Raw genomic sequence first — 25,169 nt, forward strand, 5'->3', positions numbered from 1 at the left:
GGATTTGGCCGAGGAAAAAGCAAAAATGGCCGATGCTGAAGCCGAGGTCGCCAGAGCCGATCTTGAGGCTATCAAGGCCAATGCAGCTGATTTAGAGGCTAAGCTTCAAGAGGCCCTTGACTCAAAGGATGCCGAGGTAAAAGCGGCTGATGAAAAGGCTTACGAAGAGAGGCAGGCTACCGTCCGTGACCAATATAAAGAGCAAGTCAACCTGGCTTGCAACCGAGGTTATTATCTTGGTTGGACAGCGGCGCTCAACAAGTTATCCGTCCCAATGGACTCCGACCTCCGAGACATTAATCAACTTCAAGTGCCTTTTCCTCCAGAGCCTAGGACTCTAGCGAAGAAGCCGATGAGGATGATGCCGAGGATGGTGATGCCGACGAAGAGGAAGAGAAGGCTGCCACTGATGCCAAGTCCCCCACCCTAAATGAGCAAGTCCTTGACTTGACTCAAGATGAGGAGGATAACTTGGCTTCCAAGGGCGCCTCTCCTAGACCAACCACTTCGGAGGTCGAGGTACAATGTGCCGAGAAGAGTTTGGATCAAACTCTACTCGAACTAGATGTTTGAGATAGAGGCGGAGAAGAATGCAACACTGCCAACCGAGGCCAATGCCAATGCCACCAGCACTTAGAATTTTCTTCTTTCAGTTGTACCTCTGTTTTGTTTGAACAATGTTTAGCTTTATATTTGGCCGATGTGCCCCTTTTGTAATTGAACAAGTAATCTTTTCCTTGAATACCAGTCTTTTTTCTTCCAAGTGTTGTATGCCTTCTTTTCTTCTATGTATGTTTACTACTTCCATACTTAGAATAATTTTGCATTTCTTCAAAGTATACCTTAGTTGTGTAATGACTCTGGGGTATAATGCCTTGGATATAAACCTTGACCGTTTGCCTCGGCCAACCATTGGCATACCTTGGGTAACACTTTAAAAATACCAAAATATTTTTTCAAGTGTTATCCAATATTACTTTTTTACTTTCATATGCTATATTCTTTCAAGACTTCACCCTTTCCAGGCTTGGACAACCTGGTTGGTTACCTCGGGTAATATGTATCTTCGGATACTTTTTGCAATATTACCTCGGCTAACATCAACCTGTAAATTTTCCTGAAATTTCAACAAGTGTTAAGCCAATTCTAGCTTGTAAATTTTTCTATAAAATTTCAACAAGTCCCAAACACTTTAAACTTTTAAGTTTATTCATCATTCTCCAACTCTCTGCCCCCTAATATGAACCTAAGTTTCACTTGAGTTCACATTAAGCACGTATAGCCTTTCGCCAAAGTCAGATTCAAACAAAGACTAGCCGAGGTGTCCAACCTAGTTTTCTCTGTTAATCTAACTGAAATGTACTTGGTTCCATTATGAGTTTGACTCTGCCGACATGGCAAGTACAGGTTATTTCAACTTAGTTCAACACCATTATATACAAGTATAATTCAACTCTACCATATAATGAGTCTAAGTTATTCGTTATGTTTCATTTAGAAACATCGCCAACTTAGTTCAACTCTATTATATGCAAGTATAATTCAACTCTGCCATATAATAAGTCTAAGTTATTCGTCATGTTTCATTCAGAAACATCGCCAACTTAGTTCAACTCTATTATATGCAAATATAATTCAACTTTGCCATATAATAAGTCTAAGTTATTCGTCATGTTTCATTCAGAAATATCGCCAACTTAGTTTAACTCAATTATATGCAAGTATAATTTAACTCTGCCATATAATAAGTCTAAGCTATTCGTCATGTTTCATTCAGAAATATCGCCAACTTAGTTCAACTCTATTATATGTAAGTATAATTCAACCCTGCCATATAATAAGTCTAAGTTATTCGTCATGCTTCATTCAGAAAAATCGCCATGGGATTGGTCAATCCCTTCACACAAATTTCAAATTCATCAAACTAAAATTTTATTATTACGTCGGCTAATAAAATTATGACATAAATTTCGAAAAAATAAAAATCTAATGATAGAAAAACTTCAAGTTGCAAGTGTTCTAGGGTCTTGGCAACTCTTTGTCATCACTGTCCTCAAGCCGATATGCCCTATTGTTGGCGACCGAGATGATTCTATAAGGCCCCTCCCAATTTGGGCCTAGCTTGCCCTTCCTAGGATCCTTTTTGTTGCCGACTACTTTCCTCAGCACAAGGTTCCCCACTTTGAACTCTCTTGGGTTGACCTTCTTGTTGTAAGCCCTAGCAAGTTGTTGCTGGTATGCCCCCAGTCGAATTGCTACTCTCTCTCTTTTCTTCTCCAGTAGGTCTAGATCTCGGGCTAGAAATGCCTCATTAGTACCATTTTCGACTCACTAGGTTCTGATCCCTGGAATGCCGACTTCTAGTGGAATAACTGCTTCAGTGCCATAAGCCATGGCAAATAGAGACTCCTAGTTGATCTTCTCGGCGTAGTCCGATATGCCCATAGTACATTGGGTAACTCCTCCACCCATTTTCCTTTTGCTGCTTTCAGCCTCTTTTTGATCCCATCCAAGATTGTCTTATTGGATGCTTCTGCCAGACCATTACTCTGAGGAAAACTTGGAGTAGAATAATAGTTCTTGATTTTGTACTTTGCACAGAAGCTTTTGATTAGCTTACTGTCAAACTGTATACCATTGTCTGCTATTATTGCCCTTGGGATCCCAAACCTGGTGATGATGTTTTTCCATATGAAGTTCTTCAGATCAATATCTCGAATCTTCGCAAGGGGTTCAGTTTTTACCCACTTTGTGAAATAATCAGTTACTACCAGTAAGAACTTTCTTTGCCCAGTTGCTTAGGGTAGTTGTCCAACAAGATCCATGCCCCACTGGGCAAATGGCTAAGGGCTGGATGCTGGGTTCAAATCTGCTGCTGGTTGATGTATCAAATGTGCAAACCTTTGACACTTCTCGCACTTTTTGACGCAGGCTTCAGTATCTTTTTGCATGTAGGGTCACCAGTACCCCGGAGTAATGGCTCTATGAGCAAGTGATCTGCCCCCAACATGGCTTCCACATACTCCTTCATGTATTTCATACAAAAAGTCTTCAACTTGAGAGGGATGCACACATCTCAAAAGGGGACCAGTAAAAGGCCTTCTGTAGAGATGTCCTTCTGCTGTTAGGCTAAATCGTGCCGATATCAGTCTGGTCTTGTGTACCTCTTTTCAGTCATCCGACAACTTCTTATCTCTAAGGAACATTACTATTGCGTTCATCCAACTTGGGCCCATCTCCACACACATTGCTTCGTACTCTGTGATCAGTGGTTCCACACTTGGGCCTGGCAAATAATCAACCATTGTTGTCCTTACCTCCCCTGATTTCATTGCACTAGCCAGGTTAGCCAAGGCTTCGGCATGGCTGTTGTCATCTTGGCTAACCTGCTATAGTCAACAATCCTAGAACAGAGCTAGCAATCTAATAACTTCTTTGACATAGGCTATCATTCTTTCATCTCGGGCTGCATACTCGCCTCTTTCTTGGTTCACAATAAGTTGGGAGTCACAGAAGACTACCATCTCGTCGGCTTCTATTGCTGCTGCTAATTTCAATCCTGCAATTAGTGCCTCATATTCTGCTTCATTGTTTGAGGCTTTGAACCCTAAATGGATAGACTGTTCCAACATTCGCCCATTTGGTGATGCCAACATCACTCCTGCCCCCGCTCCTTGTCGATTTGAACTTCCATCAACTAACAGGGGAAAGGAGTCGTCGATGTAAATATCGCAAGGCTTGGGTTTTTATTCTTTCTTCTACTCTGTTGTGGTGTTTTTCATTCATAACTGGGTCTCTTCTTGTTCCCCTAGACATCCTAAGTCGCGGCTCACCGGAGCTTAACATGGGATGGCACCAGGTGTGAACTCGGCCACGAAGTCGGCTAAAACCTGGCCTTTGATTGCCGTTCTGGGTCTAAACTCTAAATCGTATTGGCGCAATACCACTACCCATCTGGCTACCCTGCCTGTCAAATCTCCTTGTTGTAGTAGGGACTTCAAGGGGTGCTCAGTCAACACCACAATCTTGTGGGCTTGGAAGTAATGATTCAACTTTTTGGAAGCCATCACCATGGCCTGTGTCAATTTCTCCACGGGCAAGTACTTGGTCTCTGCGCCTACTAGGGTTTTACTTTCATAGTATACTGCCCTTTGTTCTCCATTCTCTTCTCTGATTATCACTGCATGCTTTGAAATAGCCAAGTATAAAAATAGCTCCTCTCTTGGTACTGGATTTGACAGAACTGGAGCTGTTGTCAGGTACTTCTTCAAGTCGGCCAAGGCGACTTCACACTCCTCTATCCACAAAAAATCTGTGGCCTTCTTTAATAAACTGAAAAATAGTTTACATTTATCTGAACTTCTGCTTATAAATCAATTGAGTTTTACAACCCTTCCTGTTAACATTTGTACTTATTTTGCCGACGTTGGGCTTTTTAAGTCCAGGATAGCCTTGATTTGATCTGGGCTTGCCTCAATGCCTCTTCTAATAACCAAGTATCCCAAGAACTTACTAGACCCAACTCCAAATGCACATTTCGAAGCATTGAGTCAGAGCAGATATGTTTTAAGGATATCGAAAACTGCCTTTAAGTCGGCCAGGTGATTCTCAGGTTCTTTGGTCTTCACGACCATGTCATCAATGTATACTTCCACTATTTTGTCAATCACATGTCTAAACATCTTGGTCACCAACCTCTGGTAGGTTGCTCCTGCATTTTTCAATCCAAAAGGTATCACTCTGTAGCAATGCAACCCTTTTGGGGTGATAAATACAGTATTCTCCTCATTAGGGGGGTACATTGCTATCTGATGGTACCCCTTGTAAGCGTCCAGGAAGCTCATCCTTCCATGCTCTGAAGTGGTATCCACTAATTGATCGATCTTGGGGAGTGGGAAACTGTCTTTGGGACAAGCCTTATTCAGGCTAGTGAAGTCCACGCAGACCCTCCACTTCCCATTCTTCTTTTTGACAACAACTGTGTTTGACAACCAAGTGGGGTAATTTACCTCACGAATGGCTCTGACCTCCAACAATTTGTCCACTTCTTCTTCGACTGCCTTCACATGGACCAACGTCGACCTCCTTGCTCGCTAAATGACAGGTTTGGCTGACCTGTCTACATTTAGTTTGTGGCAAGTAACCTCGGGATCAATGCCAGGCATCTCATATGGCGTCCAGGCAAACACCTCTATGTTTGCTCACAGGAATGACTCTAACTCCTTCTCCTTCTCCTTCTCCTTCTCCTCGGTCAAACCTGAGCCGAGAAGAAAGAAGCACTCTTTATCCCCTTGTTGGACCAGGATCTTCTTTAAGGCTTCCTCGCTTTTGTCGGCCTGCTTTTTGCCAACGTCATCCAGGACCTCCATGCCCTCGTCCTCAATCTCTACTGTTTCTGTTTCTCGCACGTTGCAAGTGGATTTCATTCTTACCATGGAGCAATTCTTTGCATGCACCTGATCCCCTCTAACCTCCTCAATTCCATGCTCTGTTAGGAACCGCAACAGCTGGTGCAGTGTTAAAGGAACAACCCTTACTACGTGCAAACATGGCCTTCCCAGGATAATATTGTAAGGGGATGGGGTGTCAATTACTGTGAACTTTGTGCTTACCTTCTTGGTGTCTACCTGCACCTCCAAATTTATTACTCCTAGGGGCCATGTCGGCGTTCCATTGAACCCGACCATTGGATTGTTGGACTGCTCCAGATTATCTCAGTGAAGGCCGAGCTCCTTGTAACATCTGACATACATGATGTCACAAAAGCTGCCTTGGTCAATCAGAATGCGCCTTACCTGGCATTCTCCAATCTTGTGGGATACCACCAGAGCATCGTTGTGTGGATTCTGCACCATGTCTAAGTCGGCTTCCGTAAAGGACACTAGTGGTCCCTGGTACTCGTCTGTTCTAGGCCTCTTTTCCTGGACTTGATACACATGCTGTAAGTGCTTTTCTCTTTGAGTCTCCCCACGTACCTCGTTCTCATTGACCTTCGAGTGAATCACATTGATCACTCAAGATCTGTCTGCTTGCGGTTGTGGTGCTGGTAGAAGTGGTGCTACCGGTGCCTGGGGCAGCCTTGCCTGCTCTTCCCTCGTTCTGACTTCATCTACTAGGTCCCTTAAGTAACCTTGTCTAACCAGATCTTCCAAATGCGCCTTTAGGGCTATACAACCTTGCGTCAGGTGTCTATCTTCATTGTGGTAGGCACAGTGCTTGCCCAGGCTTCTCTCCATAAGTTCGCTAGGGATCCTCTCCGGCGCTCTATAATACGGCTGGTTCCTGATCCTTTCCAAGACTTTATAAACCGGGATTCGGAACACAGTGGTGACTGCATGTGCAGCCCTCAACCTTGTTTCTTGTCTATTAAAATTTTTATTACCTCGGCCTTGCTTCGGCGAGTCATTCCTCTTCTTCCACTTTGATGCCTTCGTTCCTGGCGTATCTTCTTTGGCTCTTGCATATTTCTCGATCCTGGCCATGAGCTCCTCCATACTTTTTGGTAGAGTCTTCGCTAGTGACTTTTGAAGTATGTAGTCATCCTCCAGGCCGTTCTTAAAAGATACGACCGCCAACTCCTGGTTGCACCTTGGTATTCGGTTAAATACCTCATAATACCTTTTGGCATAAGCCCTGAGGCTTTTACCCTCGCCAATTTCAAAGCCATCAGGCAGTTTACCCTCAACGACTGCAATTTGTTTGTAACAAACCCGGCCACAAGCATCTCAGCCAGGCCTTCCCAACTCTTCACAGTTCCTTTCAGCAACTTGTGAAACCAATCCGACGTGATTTCCCCAAAGGATGATGGGAACACCTTGCATAGCAGCGGCTCGTTCCCAGTGTACAGTGCCATTAAATTTAGGCACAAGCCGATGTGAAAGTTTGGATTGGACTTACCGTAATATATCTAGAACCTCGGCATATGGAACCTTTTTGAGGCCTCAAACCTATTCAGTTCTACTGGGAACGACGTCCTCGGCTTGACCGGGGATGTGACCTCGGCATTCTGTCTTTTCCTCTGGAATTAGTCCCTCAGATCCTCCTTAGTCCGACCAGGAGTTCGGCTGTCAACGAACTTCAACCTTTTCAGTGCACTGCTCTCGGTGTCGTTATGCGTCCTCTTGGACTTCTCTTCATTCATCATATCAAAACAAAGTTCCTTTCCCTGAACATGCCGATGTTCTTTGACATAATTTCCCTTGACACGATGTGTCTTCTAAGACTCTCCTCTCATCGACTCTCCTCGCCCAACCTCCCGCGAAGGCCGATGCGAATGCTCCCTTGCCCTGTCATGCTGAGGGATTGCAGGGACTGCTTTCTACCCCCCTTTCGGGGCATTGTTCTTGGCTGCTAGAATTGGCGTGTCCTCTAATGGAAACGGTGGTTGCATGGCATTATTATGCATCATGAAGTTGATAATCGATTGTAGGTCTGCCAATTTGTTTGCCATTCCCTTCATCTTGCCGTCCCTCCTTAGGCACATATCCTTCCATACCTGGAGGTCGCTTTCGTTGTAATACTCTCCTCGGCCTGTTTTTTTCAGTACATCTCCCTCTTGGCCGACTTCCTTTTCACAGGGATTCTTGTCCTGAGGTTCTTCATTACAGTTCTCATCCTCCACGTTAGGATCGACGTTCTTACCACTCTCACTTGGGATGTCGTCCCCAATCTTCTCTTTCTGCCCGTCATTGGCCAGCTATTCTCTTTATGTTTTCCACAGACAGTGCCAAATTGTGGGTGTTGATTTCTAACCACACAACCAAACAGGGAAACTCAGCAGGAGAGCACCAGCAGAATAGATTAAGCCCAAACAACCTATCACAGAAAGATAAGAATCCGGTGGTGGTTCATCCACCCCGAGGGTACTCCGACGATCAAGTCAGTAATTAATATCTCTCAAAGATAACCAATAGTACTTAACTCACTAGATAAAGCATAAAAAGCATACCTTAGACCCATGAGGGTACCTTAGTTTTATAGCCAGCACTAACCTGATCCCTGTAGAAGCCTAGTTTTAATAGACTTTGGCTCAATGCTCATCTGAGACTCCTAACTAGATAGAGATAAACTCCCTAAGAGCTCTATCTTTATCCAGACTAGGGTCCTCCCCTATTCTAGGACTCTTGTCCTCTATTCGAATATCCCGAATTCTGATATCTTCGTAGATAACATCGGCCTAGCCGAGAGCACCGCGGCGTCATGACTACGCCACGAGGCACCTCGGCTGATACTTCGACATCACCTTAGCCACGTGTTGTCACTCTCAAAATATGTCCCCACACTTGATCAGCAACTTTGGCTTGCCGAATTACTTGATTGATATCTTTACTTTGGCCTTTTGGCTTGCCGAAACCTTATGGTCACAACTTCTGATCTTTTAGCGTGTTGAAACAGTTGGTCGGCAATTCCTCTTGGTTTTTGACTTACTGAAGTCTCTTGATCGGCATCTTTTCTTGATTTTTTGGCGTGTCGAAACAATTGGTCAGCAATTCCGCTTGGTTTTTGACTTGCTGAAGTCTCTTAATTGGCATCTTTTCCTGATTTTTTGGCATGCCGAAATAGTTGGTCAGCGTTTCTTTGTATTTAGCTTATCCAAGAGCTTCGTCGGTCTATTTTTCCAACTATTAGCATACCAAGATATTTTTAAATTATATTATGCAAAATTTTTAATGGAGTTCCATAGCTTACATAAATAATAAATTCATGAAATTATATTAGGAAATAGAATTAGAAGCTTTAGAAAATATCCTAAGCCATTCATGATAGTTGAAGTTGGCTCAGATCAAACTGTTTGGATATATATATATGCCTCATATGTAGCCGATCACCACAGATTATTATCTTTGCTGAGAATACTTCTATAGAGAGAGAGAGTGAATGCCCAGCCTTGGTCTAACCACAATATTTTATTCTTGAGCCAAACAAATCATAAAGTTATTTATGAAAGGCACACAAATATGTTAGGGAAAATCGATGTGATTCCCCACAAGTAAATCAATCAATGGGAATAAAAACTAATGCGGAAAAATTAAATCAATGGCAACACAAGAATTTTTACGTGGTTCCCTCAATGTGAGGTACGTCCACGGGATCGAAATCCGATTCCACTATCAACCAAATAAGTTCCAAACGATTACAAACGAGACACTAATGATCTCACAAAAATCACCCTTAGGTGAATTCCAAATAATCACAAATAAATAAGAGGAAAGACCTCACCAAATAGATGAACCAAATCTTCTGAACCAAAGTTGAAGAAGACCCAAAATAACGAACCAAAACTATGCTCCAAACAGCAACAAACCGAATGAAATAACTCCACCAATGTCAAGCACTGTTACCGAAGCAGTGTGTTAATTCGGCAGCCAACACACACCATCACCAATTTAATTCCACTAATTGATTTTCAATCTATCTCACCACCTACGGCACACACTAAACAATATATATATATATTGTGAATTTAGAGTTTTGAAATCAAATCTAATTGTATTCAAATTGGATTGGGTTTCCTCAAATATAATATATAAAAATATATTATACTAAACCAAGCCAAATTAAAACTCTTTTAATAAACCAATTGGGTCCCACACTCCAATAAGGAGGTATACCCAACAATTCTCCCCCTACCGACTTAGGTGGAGATATCAACCATACCCGCCAAAGTTCGACACTTCAAATGTTTGTCTCTCGACAAAGTCTTTGTCAACATATCTGAAATATTATCATCTGTGTGAACCTTTTCGAGTTGTAACAATTTCGAATCTAACACATCACGAATCCAATGGTATCTCACATCAATGTGTTTCGATCTCGAATGAAAAGTAGAATTTTTACTCAAGTGAATAGCACTTTGACTATCACAATAAAGCACATACTTTTCTTGCTTCAAACCCAACTCTTGCAAAAATTTCTTCAACCATAACTCTTCTTTGCAAGCTTCCGTAATGGCAATAAATTCAGCTTCGGTAGTTGAGAGAGCAACACATTTTTGTAATTTAGATTGCCATGCCACAGCTCCCCTTGCAAAAGTCATCAAATACCCCGAAGTAGATTTCCTAGAATCAACATCACCAGCCATGTCAGAATCAGTGAACCCATCAAGCATCGGCTTACCATCTCCAAAACACAAACACACCTTCGAAGTCCCTCGAAGATATCTTAGAATCCATTTTACCGCTGCCCAATGTTCTTTACCCGGATTAGAGAGAAACCGACTCACCACACCAACTGCGTGAGCAATATCCGGCCTTGTACAAACCATGGCGTACATCAAAGAACCAACTGCTGAAGCATAAGGAACTTTCTGCATCTCTTCCTTGTCTTTCTCACTTGTAGGACATTGATTCGAACTAAGCTTGAAGTGACCCGCAAGTGGACAACCAACCGGCTTTGCTTTATCCATGTTGAACCTCTCAAGAATTTTCTCAATGTAGCTTTCTTGAGATAACCAAATCAGCCCCTCTTTGCGATCACGAACAATTTTCATACCAAGAATTTGCTTTGCCGGTCCCAAATCTTTCATAGCAAAAGACTTGCTTAACTCCAATTTCAACCTGTTTATCATGGTAGAATCTTGACCCACAATTAACATGTCATCAACATAAAGCAAAAGAATAATAAATTTAGCATCCGGAAAATTTTTCACAAACACACAATGGTCCGAAGTGGTTTTGGAAAAACCATTATTCATCATGAAAGAGTCAAATTTTTTGTACCATTGCCGCGGGGCTTGCTTGAGACCATACAAACTTTTCTTCAATTTGCAAACAAATTTCTCTTTCCCTTTTTCCACAAAGCCTTCCGGTTGCTCCATGTAAATTTCTTCTTCAAGATCACCATGCAGAAATGCGGTCTTAACATCAAGTTGCTCAACTTCAAGGTTCATACTTGCAGCCATGCCAAGTACAACCCGAATAGAAGACATCTTCACAACTGGCGAGAAAATCTCATCAAAATCAATACCTTTCTTTTGCCCAAAGCCTTTCACAACAAGACGTGCCTTGTACCTCAGATTCTTGCCATCATTCTTCAATTTGAAGACCCACTTATTTTTCAGAATTTTCCTCCCCTTAGGCAACTTCACTAAATCATAAGTGTGATTTTCAACTAAGGAATTCATCTCCTCTTCCATGGCCTTTTTCCAATCACCTTTCTTTGCATGCTCAATTGCTTCTTGGTAGCTCTCAGGCTCCCCTTGATCAGAAATCAACACAAATTCATTGGGAGGATACTTTCTTGAAGGTTGTCGGTCCCTTGTAGATTTCCTCAACTCAAGTTGTGGTGACGGTACTTGAGTTGGATGCTCTTCCTCAATTTCTGGCTCAACTTCATTAGGATTAGCATCATCCTCCACATCTTCAATAGGTGGCTGCACATCTCCCCCATTTTCATCATCAACTGAAGATGAAGGAGATAGGTCCATGTCAATGAGATCACTAGTTTTTGGCTCCGGTTGATCACCTTTGCCAAAGTCTTCAATTGTTTGGTCTTCAAGAAACACAACATCACGGCTTCGAATGACTTTCGTGTTGACCGGATCCCACAATCTATAACCAAATTCATCACGCCCATAGCCAAGAAAAATACATTGTCTTGACTTGCTATCAAGCTTGGACCTCTCATCTTTTGGAATGTGAACAAAAGCTCGGCAACCAAACACTCTCAAGTGCTCATAAGATATATCTTTACCGGTCCAAACTCTTTCTGGAACATCACCATTCAATGGATAGGAAGGAGACAAATTGATCAAGTCAACCGCTGTCTTCAATGCCTCACCCCAAAAGGATCTTGGCAATTTAGCTTGTGAAAGCAAACACCTTGTTCTTTCCACAATGGTGCGGTTCATTCTCTCGGCAACTCCATTTTGTTGAGGAGTCTTCTTAACTGTCTTTTGGTGCCGAATACCTTGGCTGCGACAATACTCATCAAATGGCCCAATGTATTCACCACCATTGTCTGATCGGATGCACTTCAATTTCTGCCCTGTTTCTCTTTCAACTATGGCCTGAAAATGCTTAAATACTTCTAGAACTTGATCTTTAGTTTTTAGTAGAAAAGCCCAAACTTTCCTTGAATAATCATCAATGAAAGTAACAAAATAAAGTGCACCACTATGTGTTCTAACTTTTAAAGGACCACAAACATCCGAATGAATCAACTCTAAAACATTTTCTTTTTTAGAAGCAACATTTTTATGAAAAGAAACTCTATGTTGTTTACCCGCCAAACAATGAACACAAGTTTTAAGATGTGTACCTTTCAAACCGGGTAGAAGCTCTTTCTTGAACAATACTTGCAGCCCCTTTTCACTCATATGGCCAAGCCGCTTGTGCCATAATTCAGTAGAAGTATCTTCTTCAAGTGTATTGACAACACCTTTACAAATTTTTCCTTGCATCGAATAAAGTGTATGAGTCTTCTTACACTTAGCCACCACCAAGGAACCCTTTGTGAGCTTCCATATTCCATCACCAAATTTGTTGTTGAAGCCTTCATCATCTAGCTTCCCAGTAGAGATCAAATTGAGACGAATGTCGGGCACATGCCTCACATCTTTAAGCAACAACTTGCAACCCAAATTTGTTTCCAAGCAAACATTACCCATGCCAATAATCTTGGACAAACCTTCATTACCCATTCGAACAAAACCATAATCTCCTTCGGTGTAGGTAGTGAAGAAATCAACTCGAGAAGTCACATGAAAAGAAGCACCGGAATCAATCACCCAATTGCTCTCTTGGCCCACAAAATTGATACAATCATCTTCACAAACGACCATGAGATCACCATTGGTAGTAACTGCTGTTGTGTCTTCTTGCTTCTTATCCACACTTTTATCACGCCTTTTCTCCTTATTCTTGAGCTTTCGGCATTCTCGCTTCATGTGCCCTTTCTCATGGCAATAATAGCACTCAATATCTTTCTTTGAAAAAGAACCATCTTTTGACTTGTCACGGCTTTGATCACGACCATGAGGAGTCTTACTTCTCCCCCTTGTTTTGCTTCGGCCTCTCACAACGAATGCTTCCGAATGAGAGGAACCCGCTGATTTTCTTCTAGTTTCTTCATTCAACAGGCTACTAGTGACTTGGCCCATTGTGACAACTCCATCGGGCGCTGAATTACTGACGGTCACAACCAAAGTCTCCCAACTTTCGGGCAAAGAACTAAGTAGCATCAAAGCCTGCAACTCATCATCAAAAATAATTTTCATAGAGGCAAGTTGGTTAACAATACTCTTTATTTCATTTAGATGTTCCGGAATAGGGCTGCCCTCTTTATATTTTAAATTAACCAACTTACGAAACAGAAAAGCTTTATTTGTGGCTGATTTCCTATCATAAAGGCCCTCTAATTTTTTCCATAAATCATGTGCTGAAGTTTCAGTAGCAACATGATGAAACACACTGTCATCAATCCATTGACGGATAACTCCAACAGCTTTTCGATTAAGCCTATTCCATTCATCATCTTTCATACCCTCGGGTTTGCCAGAATCACCCTCAATGGGTCCATATAAATCTTTACAAAATAATAGGTCCTCCATTTTAGTTTTCCAAGTTACCCAATTGCTTCCATTGAAGCTAGACATACGACCCACATTCCCCTCCATTGATTTACACAAATAAATAGACCCAAATAAACCGTAAGCTCTGATACCAGTTGTTAGGGAAAATCGATGTGATTCCCCACAAGTAAATCAATCAATGGGAATAAAAACTAATGCGGAAAAATTAAATCAATGGCAACACAAGAATTTTTACGTGGTTCCCTCAATGTGAGGTACGTCCACGGGATCGAAATCCGATTCCACTATCAACCAAATAAGTTCCAAACGATTACAAACGAGACACTAATGATCTCACAAAAATCACCCTTAGGTGAATTCCAAATAATCACAAATAAATAAGAGGAAAGACCTCACCAAATAGATGAACCAAATCTTCTGAACCAAAGTTGAAGAAGACCCAAAATAACGAACCAAAACTATGCTCCAAACAGCAACAAACCGAATGAAATAACTCCACCAATGTCAAGCACTGTTACCGAAGCAGTGTGTTAATTCGGCAGCCAACACACACCATCACCAATTTAATTCCACTAATTGATTTTCAATCTATCTCACCACCTACGGCACACACTAAACAATATATATATATATTGTGAATTTAGAGTTTTGAAATCAAATCTAATTGTATTCAAATTGGATTGGGTTTCCTCAAATATAATATATAAAAATATATTATACTAAACCAAGCCAAATTAAAACTCTTTTAATAAACCAATTGGGTCCCACACTCCAATAAGGAGGTATACCCAACAATATATTAGTATTTGTGCAAAACAGATTTTTTACCTTCATATATACAGCAGATCAAAACATGGTATTTCCACCATTCAAATATACATATTCATTTATAATTATTAAAACTTGAAAAAGCAAATCATATGTTAGTAAGAAAATATATTATATTTGCAACAATGATTTATTATAACCATTAATTCAAAACGGTGTTTTGTCATTTTCTTAATTAATCTCTTTCATTCTCACAGATGGCGCCAATTATGGAGGCAAAAATTGTCCCCATATATTAGTCGAGAGATTAACAAAGAATTGAGTCACACCGTTCTGAATCTGTAAAAAGAATAAACAGTTAGTGCCTCCCGACCGGAGATGAACAGAATAAGTAAATAGAATAGTTTAGGTATATCTCCTCCCCGGAGATGAACATTACATCTCTTTATATAGGCAAACCTGTCACTCATTTTGTCCAATGAGCTTAAACCACCTATTTGGTCCAATAAAAATAAGCCACTTGTATAGCCCAAAACTTATCTGCTACATGTATGTCAGACCAACTTGGGCAAGTTACATTGCAAGATATTATTTTATTACCTTAATTCTATTTCCATATAGGTATTGGGTGGACCCACCTCACATGGGTTAATTTTCATCCCTCTACAACTTACATACATACACCTTCTTCATCTACTTGAACTCAAAAACGTGAGACAGAGAGAGAGAGGAAGAAATTGAGATCAAAAGAGAAGAAAAGAAGGAAATTGCTAGACAATTGAAAGGGAATTGGAGGAATCAAGCAAGAAATTACTAGAATTCTAGCATTGGGAACTCTAGGTAAGAATCATGCTCTTAAACTTAGTATTCAATACATTAGTGTATGAATTCAAGAGGCTTAAGTGTTTAAAAATGAGAATTGAGCTTAGAAGATAGAATTAAGAATGAATACATACATGCATGCATATTTCATGGCATTTTGAAGTTATTTCTAAAGAATTCTCACATTCATGTACTTATCTAAACTTTGTTGTAGGAATTCAACATGTTTTTGTGCCAAACATCTCTATTGATAATGTTTTGGAAGCGAAAACCATGTCAATTCATGCACGTTATATATATAACGTTTTAAGTTTGGTTTTGAACAATCGACTTGCTTTTGAGCTTTGATTTTGCGAAATGGTTTTCAATTCATTGGAAGAGGAGGAGTCTAGATTACAGCTGAAATTACAGAAGGCTCCATTAATTAGGCAGGGGTGTTTGGATGTTTTAAAATGGGCAGCTGATTCAAGTAGTATGTTCTCAGTTGCATCACTGTATAAGTGCTACGAGTTATCATTGGGACCAAAGGAGGAAGGAGTAAATTTAGTTTGGAAAAATGTAGCTCCTCAACGAGTGAGATTTTTCGGGTGGCTGGCTTGGTGTGGCATAATCAAATCGGCAGAGAGGTTGATAAGATAGGGGATTATAAGTACTCAAGAGGAGGGATTGTGTTGTTTCTGCGGGGAGGAAGTAGAGTCATCCTAACATGTGCTGCTTTGGTGCAGAAATGTTTGGAAGGTGTGGTCTGTGATTGTGAATTGGTGGGGTCTGGTCTGGGTGGTACCTTGTTCAGTCAATTGTCTCGTGGTTTGGTGGCAGAGTTGGAAGTTCAGGAAAGCAAAGAAAGTGGTGTGGAAGGCAATACTGTTTGCTGTGTTATGGTCAGTGTGGAAATTGAGGAACCAATATTTGTTCAATAATACACAACCGAATTGGGGGGGAACTTGTCGATCTAATCAAGTTCATGTAATTTTCTAGGCTAATTTGAAATTGGGAGAGCTAAGATGCCATCAGTGTTGGAGTAGTTATATTGTTAGGATTAGCTATCATTGTGCCTCTGAATGCCTGTTTAAGTTGGTTCTGTTTGGGGCTAATGTGATGATGTTGTCCTTAATTTTTATTTTGGTTAGGAGAAACAATAGATGATGCTAAAGATTGGATTGGGCGTAAAGGGTTTGATAAGTTTTGGAGTGCTCTGCTGGTATGGGATTACTTTTTGGTGAAACAGAGGCTGCTATTGGCTCTTGCTGCTATGGCTGAGGTGTGTATTTGCTGCTACTAAGGAATTGAAGGGTTGCTGATAAAGAGTGTGTTTACATTTATTTGCTGATGAATGGAATGTACCTAGTACAAGGAATGGCAGCTTGGGGGGCCTGCATTGGTTTTGTTCTTTTTTACGTTTATTTGTGGTCGTTCTTTTTTGCTTTTGGTTGGTCGCTCACCAACTTGATGTGATGCTTGTAGATGATTGGGCATACTTTATTGTGCCAATCTAGTTGGGATCATTTTGTTTTGTGTTGATGCTTGTGCATCCAACCTTTTTATTGATGTATGCCGTGTTTCATTATTCATCAATAAAGCTACTTTTTTTTTTTGTCGATCCAAAAAAAAAATATATATATATATTTATCTGTTAAAATTCTTGTGTTGGGCCGTAGGTTATATGAATTCTATAAATATTAACGAATATCATATAACACTTTTTGGGACCCAAAAAAGTGGAAAGTAGCAAAAGTAATAATATTGAAAACTTTCTGTCAAAGAAAAACACTGAAGTCAATTGTCTCTTGAACTTAGCTCATTGGACTGGACCATCAAATATTTATTATGTGCTTCTAAATTGGCTTTTTGTGATTGGAGATTTGCTATTGGGCGTTTATCTACTGTTTTTGTTCAGAAACCAAGTTGTTTCAACTTCCAAGTCAATGTCTAACAACACAAAATAGAGGTTTGGCCTTCAACTGTCAAACAAGCAGTTGGCGATTTCTCAACCCTCAAAATTTGTAATGGTTGTGTTGAATGCATTATTCTTAGAATTGGAAAGATTGATGGAAAATGTCATTGTCCTTGCATAATTTCCAATTGCAGATGGGGAAATCTGGTGTTCAAGAACTTCTTGCCTCAAGTGTATCGTTGAAATAGACCGTGCTATTAGTGCACTGTATTATGAATCTGCATAGGGTTCAATGACCGTGCTACTACATTACTGTTGGTGTTTAGATCAACGGGTTCAATAAACCATGCTACTATATTGTTGTTGGTGTTCAAATCAACCGAGAAGGGCTTCTATTGGAAGCTTCCAGCTGCTTCACAAAGCTTTTTATTTTTTGTCTATTGCAACACAAGACTTCAGCTCCTGCACAAATGACAATCAAAAGTCATATGAGAGTTAATAACTAGATGTTTAATTACTACGACAATCAAAAGTCATGTGAGAGTTAACAACCATGTGTTTAGTTACTACAAGAGCAAAGTCCTGTCTTTTAAAGGACCGAAGTTTCCTTTCCTGGAACAAGGGGAACCTCTATAAAACATTCTAGCTATGTGCTTGGGAGTCTTCCCTTCTATATTTAGTTTTTCAACACAATCACGCAAGAGAATAATTGTGTGTATGAATTTGGAAGTTTTCCATTGAATTGTGTGTATGAATTTGAAAGTCTTTCATTGACTGATTTTTCGATCATGGCCGGTTGGGTCCTTCTTCAGAACACTAGGGTTACATTTTATTTGAATGTGGTGTACAGAGATCATGTTTATTTACCAGATCTACTTTGGGATTTGGATGAAGACGCCCTATCAACATTTTGAGATTCTCTGGTTGTGCAGGGTAAAGAACCATATTTTAGAGTTGGCCAATGATGGTGAGATAATGATGGAGCACAAGAGGTCATCTGGTTGGATGTCATACATAGTGTAGTTGAATGTGGGAGCAATGAATTTGAGCTGTATTAAGCTACTGTTTCACCGGCTGTATTGGAGGGTTGAGATCATTCCACTTACATGGGTTGTTGGGTGATGATGATTTCGATACGGTGTCATTGGTTCAATATGGTATTCAACTATACCTTATTTTGTAGAATAATAGAATGGATGATCTACAGTTGTTTTTTTATTGGAGATGGTAAGGATCATTACATAGTGGAAAGGATTGATAATGTACCAGGGTGGTTTACACAATTGCCCCTAGTAGAGGAAGCATGTTTGATCCTATTGGTATTGAAAACATTGAGATTTATATTGCGGGTAGATTAGCTGTGGGTATTGTTGAATGCATAAAAATGTCCGTCAACCCTTCTGTCTTTAGGGTTTTACGAAGGTGCCAGCTTTAACCTACATGTCATTGCGGATTCAATTGGATCCAATATGGATAAAATAATAATATGTTCTGATGAACAGTCTTAGATTGTTTGACTCATATGTTACATACTTTCTAACTTTTTCGATTTGGGTTAATATGAATAATGAGAAAAGTAAATATCTTTTTGTTCTTGTTTATGTTATTGTTTAAAATTGCCATTTCCAATGAATTTTTTTCCAAATAATACTCAGATTTTGTTTTGTTTCACTTATGGTTTCACTGTGTACTATGATAGCTTGAACATCTCCATAACCCTTGTTTTGTTTTCTTGGTTTTTTTTCCCCAACTCCCCAATTTTTATTTTATTATTTTATTTTATTTTATTTAAAAAAAAAAAACCTAATAGCCAAGGTTAGTGAGCTGATGAAAAATTGAGGTTAGTAGAAACCTATGGCCTGTTTGGAAGATGCGGCAGTTGTATATATAGGTCATACCACATGCATTGTACTTGTCAATTACTGCCACTACATTTTGAAAAATCTCTCTCTCTCTCTATATATATATATATATATGGGAAAATTGGGTGCCAATCCCTGGGTATATGTGAATAGAGAAGTTTAACTGTTAAATGTATTTGAATAATTTATTTTTTTGCTGTTGTATGTGATAGTGAAATTCGACTGTGATACATGGAATCAAATTATAATGGATTTTTTTTTTTTTGAATTTTTAGTGAAATTCTGGTAATGGATATGCTTATTTCCTTTCTCTCCCATCCTCCTTCCCTGTCCACTGGAACGGTGCTCAGGAGCCAGAGCACTTCTCTATTTAGGTTGAGTCTCCACCACCGCTTCTCGACTCAGATTGATGCAGGCAAATCAAATCTTGAGGTCATGCTACAAAACCCCCTCACTTACGTACCAAAACTTATATAATTTGTGATGGCAATCAACCCATGGGATTGGTGTGTATATGTGTGTGTATACATATATAGTCAAAGAGTTAGAGCCCTAGAAGTATTGGATTTACAAACATATAAGTTTCATGTGCTGAGACAAAAGAAGTGTTCAAGGAAACGTTTATGAAAATTTGACACACTAAGAGAAAATGTGATCAAGAAGAGATAGCTACTACAATTGCTGACTGCACAAACAATTATGTGATTAGCTCCCTTCAAATTTAAGCTATAAATCTCATTATGTGAGTGTAGTAGCGGCTTAAGAGTTTGGTAGGATGGAATGGGTTAGAATGGAATGTCTATTCTAGCTTTTGCATTCCCTTTCTCTTGTTTGCTATGTCTTATTTAAGTGTGGAATGACTATTCCAATAAAATATGGGAATGCCTATTCCTTCTTCCAATATAAGGAATGGCCATTCCATTTCATCATAATCACCATAAAAAAATTTTATTATTTTTTTTGTTGACTAAAAAAAAATATTACTATTTAACTACGACCACCATTCTATTCTCCTACCACTGTATCGCCACTGCCATCCTATTGCCACCACTACCACCACCACCACGATTGCCACCACAACCACCACACCACCTACTACCGATATCGCCACTACTATCCACACCACTACTGTTAGCTGCCACAACCACCGCCACCACCACCACCACTATTGCTGCAACCACAACACCACCTTACCACCACCACTAAGGCCACAACAATCTACTACCACCATCCTACTATCATTGCTATCACCACCATCGATGCCACCGCCATATTCCTATGTCATTCCATGTTAACAACCAAACAATGGAATGAGAATGGACATTCCATTCTGTTCAACCTTGTATTTCATTCTCACTCTCATTTCATTCCATCGTACCAAACATACTTAAGGGTTTTGGAAATCTTAGACTTATGAAAATAAAGCCTTATAGAACTAAACGTTTGAAAATTTGGGCCTTCAACAAGAAGAAATTTTCAAAATTTTCTCATGGGTCTTAAACGACAGCCTAACTAGCCTAATAATTGAGCCTGTATGAGTGTGGGTAATTAGCCCTAAAGACGCTTGATGGTTGTGTTGGTGTATCGGGTACGCTGCAAGATGATGTCTTTGGGTAGGTTTTAGAGATAGATGGGAAGAGGGAAAAGAAAATCGATCGGTATGTTTGGTTACAAAGATTAAGTAGTGGGATGTGATTTTTTGAAATAGTGTTTGGCTTTAGAAAATGGTAAGAGTAGAAAGGTAAATATGCAAAATCACATCTTTTGTGAACCATGTTGCTTGACAAATCTGACGGGGGACGACAGTATAATTTCAAAAAGCACAGGTAAGAATCGTGTATTTGTCAAATACTTGAGGAGAGGTTGTATAATTAACCCAAAATATTTAGTTACACACAATCTTTCCAAATCAACTTCCGTGTTATATATTTGAATTTTATACATTCAATGATTAAACTTGCCAAATTATATGTAAAATAAAAAATTAAGGCATAAAAGTTGTTTTAATAAAACTTCAAGCAAATTCTACATTTTTAACCATTATTCTCGGGTAGTTCTCATCTTTCAAAATCGCTACATGATAAATATAGTAAACCTATGGTAATGCGGACGGGGAGGGAAAAAGAGGGGTGGAGTTGGAGTTGGAAGGTGGTGGGTTTATTCAATTATTATTTATTTGTGTTTTGGCCCCTACTAAACAGAGAATTGGTGGGTTTACGAGATAACGGTAAGTTATGAGTAAAGGATTAAAAGTAAGAATCCAGTTCTTCTCCAGTAATTAGAGGGAGTTGTTCTACACTATGGGGCCTTGATTGGGGCCCATGTCGATGACCATTCAATGTGTAGAACCCGTCAAGTACATTATTCTTGCAAAAAATCACGTTGATCAGATATCAATAACAACTTAATCAGATCACATTTCTCCTACAATTTATTTTGAAAATTATTTTGGAAACATGATCTGATCAAATAGTTGTCGATATCCGATTAAGGTGATTTTTTTACAAGGATGATGTACTTGATGGATTCTACATATTGAACAGTTTGGATTATCAATATTAATCCAAATTAGGGCCCACTAGTGTCGAACAGCCCCTTCCAATTACTGAAGAGGAACTAGGTCCAAAAAGTAAATTGGTATTCTCAATTAACGACGTGTTAGTAACATTTAAAATTCATATATTTTGGAGTTAAATGTGAGGTTTAAAACATTAAGGGTAACTCGAAAACAAGTTATAGTAGAAGGAATTCTGTTTGGATTGAAGGGTTTAGTGAGAAAAGAAAAGAAAGGAAATTGAGATAATAATGTTTCTCATCACTTATTTAGATGATTAATGAGGTGAGTAATGGTGAGAAATAAAAACAAATTGAATAAAGTTTTATATTAATGAGGTGAGTAATTAATGACGATCAACATTCGAACCAAATAATTCGTTTGGCACACAACTACCAAACAATTTGAACCCATGCAATTCTATATATCTTAAAGGTAAAAATCGAATAAAGTTTTATATTTCAAAAGTTAACTTTCGAATGAATGAAATAATTTTGGTTGTTGATTTTTGAATAGGTTGCACCTATCCAGCACTGGCTTGCCAAATGAGGATCGTAAAAAATAAAAATAAAAAAAAGTAACTTTTACACATAAAAAATCACATTTTCATTGATGCATTGTTTGTAAACACATATATTCTTCTTCAAACTGAACTTTCATTATTTTGTAAATCTTTCATCACATAAATTAAGAATGACGGAAGGAGTAATAGAGTACAACAATGGAGGGAGTGAAAAACAATGTCAAGAACAATGTAGGTCTTAGTTTTTTTTTTTAAGATGTGCATTGAGAATTTTTTTTCTTCTTCTAAAAGATGTGTGTAGAGAAAGCTTAGTTTTAAGAGTTGGTATGCATTGATGTCTATAGTGATCATTTTGTTTGAAGGTAAAATTATAATAAAAATTTAATTCATTAAAAGTGTGTGCACAGGAAATAAGTACTGTGTGGAAATAGAACTACTCCAAAATTACTCTTTACAAAAAAAGTTATATGAAACTACCCATCTAAATACGAAACAAATAAAATAAAAACATACATGTATCATCATTTAATCATTGTCCTTATAAACAAGAATGTGACAAAATACAATAATTTTTTTTTTTCTCACTTTGATGAGATACTTCAATAATCTTTTCCGATGTACCAAAAAAAAAAAGAAGTGATACTTGAATAATTTTCTTTCTTTTCTCATCTCATGATCCAAATGGAGCCAAACATTGATAGTAATTTTTTTTTTAAATTTATTAATATTCCCAATAGATTACAACAAAACAAATATGTCAATCATAGACTGTCAGAAGAACTCTAGCTCCGAGGTCCAATGTAAAATCTTCCTAGAAATTTACGGAGATGAGCAGTGTATTTCATCTTGAATATTTTTATGAATGCCATGTTTTGGACAAATAATACTCTTTCAATTCAATAAGTAATTTGTCCCAGAGCAAAGCAGTGTAGGTAATCATTCTAACTATAGCTATGCGAATCTTCTTAGAAGATGCTTCTAGTACACCACTCTCAAGGTTGTTTAGATCATCGATACATGTACAGAAGTCAAATATAAAATGAGACACAAAAGTCTCACAAGAGGTGGGCATCTGCTTTAGTCAAGGCACGAAAATGGTGCCCAAGCCCATCCATGGGCTAAGCATAGCGGGCTTTTTCTGACTTCTTGGTCCACAAGTCAAAATCTTAGGCACAAAAATTGCCCGACGAGCTTAGCCGAACTACTCACAGGCCATCGAGCTTAGCCCAATCAACCAAGATTTAGGCCTATTTTTAGAGTTTTTTCCTTATTTTTCATACTTTATGCCGGCTCACAGTCCAAGCAAGTTAATGAGTGGGCCTACCAACCGCCTCTCATCAGCCAACGAGCTAGATTGAACTTCAAATCGTAGGCCCCAAGCCTATCCCAAGCCTCATTCGGGCCAAGCTAGCTCGTATAGAATACGAATTTGGTACTGGGAAAAAGCCCACTGGGCACAACAAGCCTAAGCCACGCTGGGCCGCAAGCCAAACGATGACCCATAATCTCCATCATTTTATAGTGGAATTTGATTGTCATCCTCTTCAATGGATGTAGCCCAATTGGAGTGTTTTGTGTTTGTTCTTTCTATTCTTTCCCCTTCTTTTTTTTTTTTTTTTTTTTTTTTTAAAGAATGTTTTTCACTGTCAAAGGAACAACACAATTCGTTTGGTTTAGTTTTAGAATTATAATTTGAGTTTAAAGTTGTGATTTAAGTGTGGAATTATGAGTTGAGTTTTGAAAAGAGAAAATTTGTTTGGTTATGAATTTTGAAAAGAGTTTTGAGTTTTTGAATTTTAAATTTTGAAAAAAGTTTTAAGTTGTATTTTGAGTTTTGAGTTTATGAATTTTGAGTTGTATTTTAAAATTTTTTAGATTTATTTTTTAAAAATATTTAAAAATGTTTAAGAAAATTTTATTTTTTATATATATAATTTTGGGTAAATTACAAATACACCCCCTGAGGTTTGCTTAAAATACAGATTGGCCCCGTGGTTTGAAAAATTTCAAATACCCCCTTATTAGAATTTTTTATTTAACAGAATTAACTGAAAAAATAAATTCATAATTGCTCTCCTATACAATAATAAAATTACCTAAATTATTAATTGAAATATATTTTTAACATCATGATTTATTAATAAAAGGGACAATTTGCTATGAAATTAGAAACCTCAGAGAGTGGAATATAATTTTCAAAACCACAGGGGACGATTCGTATTTTAATAAAACCTCAAGAGGTGTATTTGTAATTCGTATTTTAATAAAACCTCAAGAGGTGTATTTGTAATTTACTCATATAATTTTTATTTAAATATATTTTATTTTTTTATTTTAAATATTTTAAACTCATAACACAACATACTCAAATCATAACCAAACACATAACTCAAAACTCAATTCAAAAACTATTTTCAAAACTCATAACTAAACTCTTTTTAAAAAAATATTTTTTCATTTTCTTCTTTAAAATTATTTTTTATTTTTTATTTTTTTGAAAAAAAAAGGTTTCAAAATTTTTTTTGTTTATTTTTATTTTTTCAAAAAATAATTTTTTATTTTTTTGAAAAATATTTTTTTCTTATTTTTTTAAATATTGGTCAAATAATTGTTATGATTTATATATATATATATATGGCGATCCAAATTTTTTTTAAATTTAAAAAAAAATTAATTTTTTTTTAAAAAGTAAAAAAAAAATTAAATATTAAACAATTATTTTAAAACATATTTATAAAATAAAATATTTAAAATAAAAATAATAAAAATATTTAAGATAACAATTATATGTTTAAAATAAAAAATAATTTTTAAATTTTTTTTAAATATTTAAATATTTTAAAAAAATACAGCGCACAAATGTATGAAATACAATGCACATTAAAATAAATAAATAAATATTTACAATATAAAATATTTACCCTAAAAAAATAAAATTAAGAAAATTTTTAAATATTTAAAAAAATCCAAAAAAATTTAAAATACAACTCAAAACTATTTTCAAAACTTATAACCAAACAATTTTTTTCTTTTCAAAATTCATAACTCAAAACACCACTTTACTCAAATCATGATTTTAAAAAATAAATAAATAAATATTTTTTTGATTTTTTTTTTAAACGGAGTTTTGAAAAAAGTTTAGTTATGAGTTTTAAAAAGAGTTTTGAATTGAGTTTTGAGTTGCGTGTTTGATTATAAATTTTGAAAATATTTTT

At 37.8% G+C, this 25,169-nt stretch overlaps 1 protein-coding gene and 1 long non-coding RNA gene across 2 annotated transcripts; one reads left to right on the forward strand and one right to left on the reverse strand.

Moving 5' to 3' along the window:
* Positions 1-6,014: 6,014 nt before the first annotated feature.
* LOC145802235 (uncharacterized) lies at positions 6,015-8,040 on the reverse strand. The gene is made up of 2 exons (XM_082894917.1): positions 7,992-8,040; positions 6,015-6,688 (listed from the first exon to the last, which is right to left on the reverse strand). Exons 1-2 carry the CDS (start codon positions 8,038-8,040, stop codon positions 6,015-6,017), a joined length of 723 nt encoding a protein of 240 aa, XP_082751043.1.
* A 6,961-nt stretch (positions 8,041-15,001) lies between these two features.
* LOC145803094 (uncharacterized) lies at positions 15,002-16,716 on the forward strand. The gene is made up of 2 exons (XR_014345196.1): positions 15,002-15,139; positions 15,336-16,716. It is a non-coding gene; the product is annotated as an uncharacterized LOC145803094 (long non-coding RNA).
* The last annotated feature ends 8,453 nt before the right edge of the window (positions 16,717-25,169 follow it).

This window comes from Camellia sinensis, chromosome 11 (genome assembly GCF_055761805.1).
Source record: "Camellia sinensis isolate YWXY chromosome 11, ASM5576180v1, whole genome shotgun sequence".
Lineage (NCBI taxonomy): Eukaryota > Viridiplantae > Streptophyta > Magnoliopsida > Ericales > Theaceae > Camellia > Camellia sinensis.